This window comes from Nanorana parkeri, unplaced genomic scaffold (genome assembly GCF_000935625.1).
Source record: "Nanorana parkeri isolate BGI_ZX_2015 unplaced genomic scaffold, ASM93562v1 scaffold255, whole genome shotgun sequence".
NCBI lineage: Eukaryota > Metazoa > Chordata > Amphibia > Anura > Dicroglossidae > Nanorana > Nanorana parkeri.
In genome coordinates, this window is record NW_017306523.1 from 252,383 (window position 1) to 254,036 (window position 1,654).

The 1,654-nt window shown below is 43.0% G+C and overlaps 1 protein-coding gene across 1 annotated transcript in view; it reads left to right on the forward strand.

Moving 5' to 3' along the window:
* CIDEA (cell death-inducing DFFA-like effector a) overlaps positions 1-1,017 on the forward strand; it is a 24,023-nt gene extending 23,006 nt beyond the window's left edge. Inside the window, exon 5 of the mRNA XM_018556840.1 lies at positions 679-1,017. Coding sequence (XP_018412342.1) covers positions 679-808 — 130 coding nt within the window. The 3' untranslated portion in view covers positions 809-1,017. The remainder of the gene's footprint in view (positions 1-678) is intronic.
* The last annotated feature ends 637 nt before the right edge of the window (positions 1,018-1,654 follow it).

Sequence of the window (1,654 nt, forward strand, 5' to 3'; positions counted from 1 at the left end):
GCTCGTGCGGCTGCCGGCTGAATGCGTCAGACGCTGCAGATGGAAAGGTGCAGGACACCCCATGTGCAACGTCGGCCACACGAGCACCACGGGAGGACAGGATGCCGGGACCTGTAGTGCGCACTGGAATGTAAGCCGGCCGACTCCCTGCGTTCAGGTGCGGGAGGGGGTGTGGAGCTGTATTGAAGTCAATGGCATGACCCACAGTGCGATCGCCCGCACTCGGAACGCAGGCATGTTAGTGCCTTCATTCCGGTCGAGTGCGATCTGCAAAAATAGTGCTCGCAGCATTTTTGCGGATCGCACTGGACTGGAACACAGGCACTAATGCAGGCGATCGCACTGTCGGCGAGGGGGCCTGCCTGCGAAGCCTGGCTGCGGTGCCATTGACCTCAATGCACCGCCACGCCCCCTCCCGCCCCTGAATGCAGGTGTTTTTTTCGTTGGTAGATCTCAATGAGCTCGTCATTTGAAAAGTAGATCTCCAGACGAAAAATAGTGGGCACCCCTGCATTACAGTATTGGTTTATGTTAAAAAATCTGAGGGTTTAATGTCACTTTAAGGAAAGGGGTCTGTTAAAGTAAAATGGGTTGACTGTTCTGGATGGCTGTGCAAGAGAACATTGTTTTGTTTTTTTCTTCCCTAAACGTAATTTTTTTTTCCTCCTCCAATTGTAGGAACTTTGTGCGCCTCCTTTCACATCTGACCCAGGTAGCTGGACATTTACTGCTGTACAGTGGATCATTTATGATGCAATGGACGGAGGAGTCTGAAGAGCGGACACATAGGAGGACACAGATGTCTTAACCTACAAGCTTAACAATTTTTGTCACAACATTTACACTGGAAAAGAAAAATGGCATGGGCCTAAAGCTAATGGCAGCAATATGTTTACTAGCGAAGATCATTTGGGTTTATTTTAATAACCATGCACTGCTTTCATTTGTGTCTATGATGGCTGCAGTCCTCCCACAGTCTTAGTTTCTCCATGTAACAGACAACTAAATGAAGGTTTTGTTTACTAAGCACAAAAAAAAAAAGTATTCTCCAAAATCCAGGCCCAGAGGAGGCTTCTAAAGATTTAGAGTTCAGCACTCCTGACTTACAACAGCCAATCAGCAATCATCTTTTTAGTGGCTTAGAGTACATAGGACTGAATCCACAAAGTTAATACACCAGGATAAGGATCCTAAATTTTTTTTTTTTAAAGTGACAGTTATTTTCAACTGAGCCGCGTGAGATTTGAAAATGACAGTCTCATGACTAAAAATACAGCTCCTAATCTATGTGTAAAGCTTTGTAAACTAAGACTATAGACAAATTCAATCAGATATCTGATAGATTGCACTTGAATTACGGCACGCCATTACTCTTTTGCTTTACGTTATTAAATAATCCCATTTCATGAGCTAAGGACAGACTGCAAGTACAGCTATCTCTTGAATCCTACATAATCTGTTCCATGCACACATTTTTTTCAAATGTTTACACTTCAGTTGTATGTTTTGAGTTTTGAACGATAAAGCATCTTAGTGCATTAATAGACGGCATACATTTTTGTTCAAGGACTTTGCATATATCATTTTGTTTTGTAAAAGAAATGTATTGCTGTCATTTGTTACATCTTTGTTTTAGGTATTTCAATGTTATTTA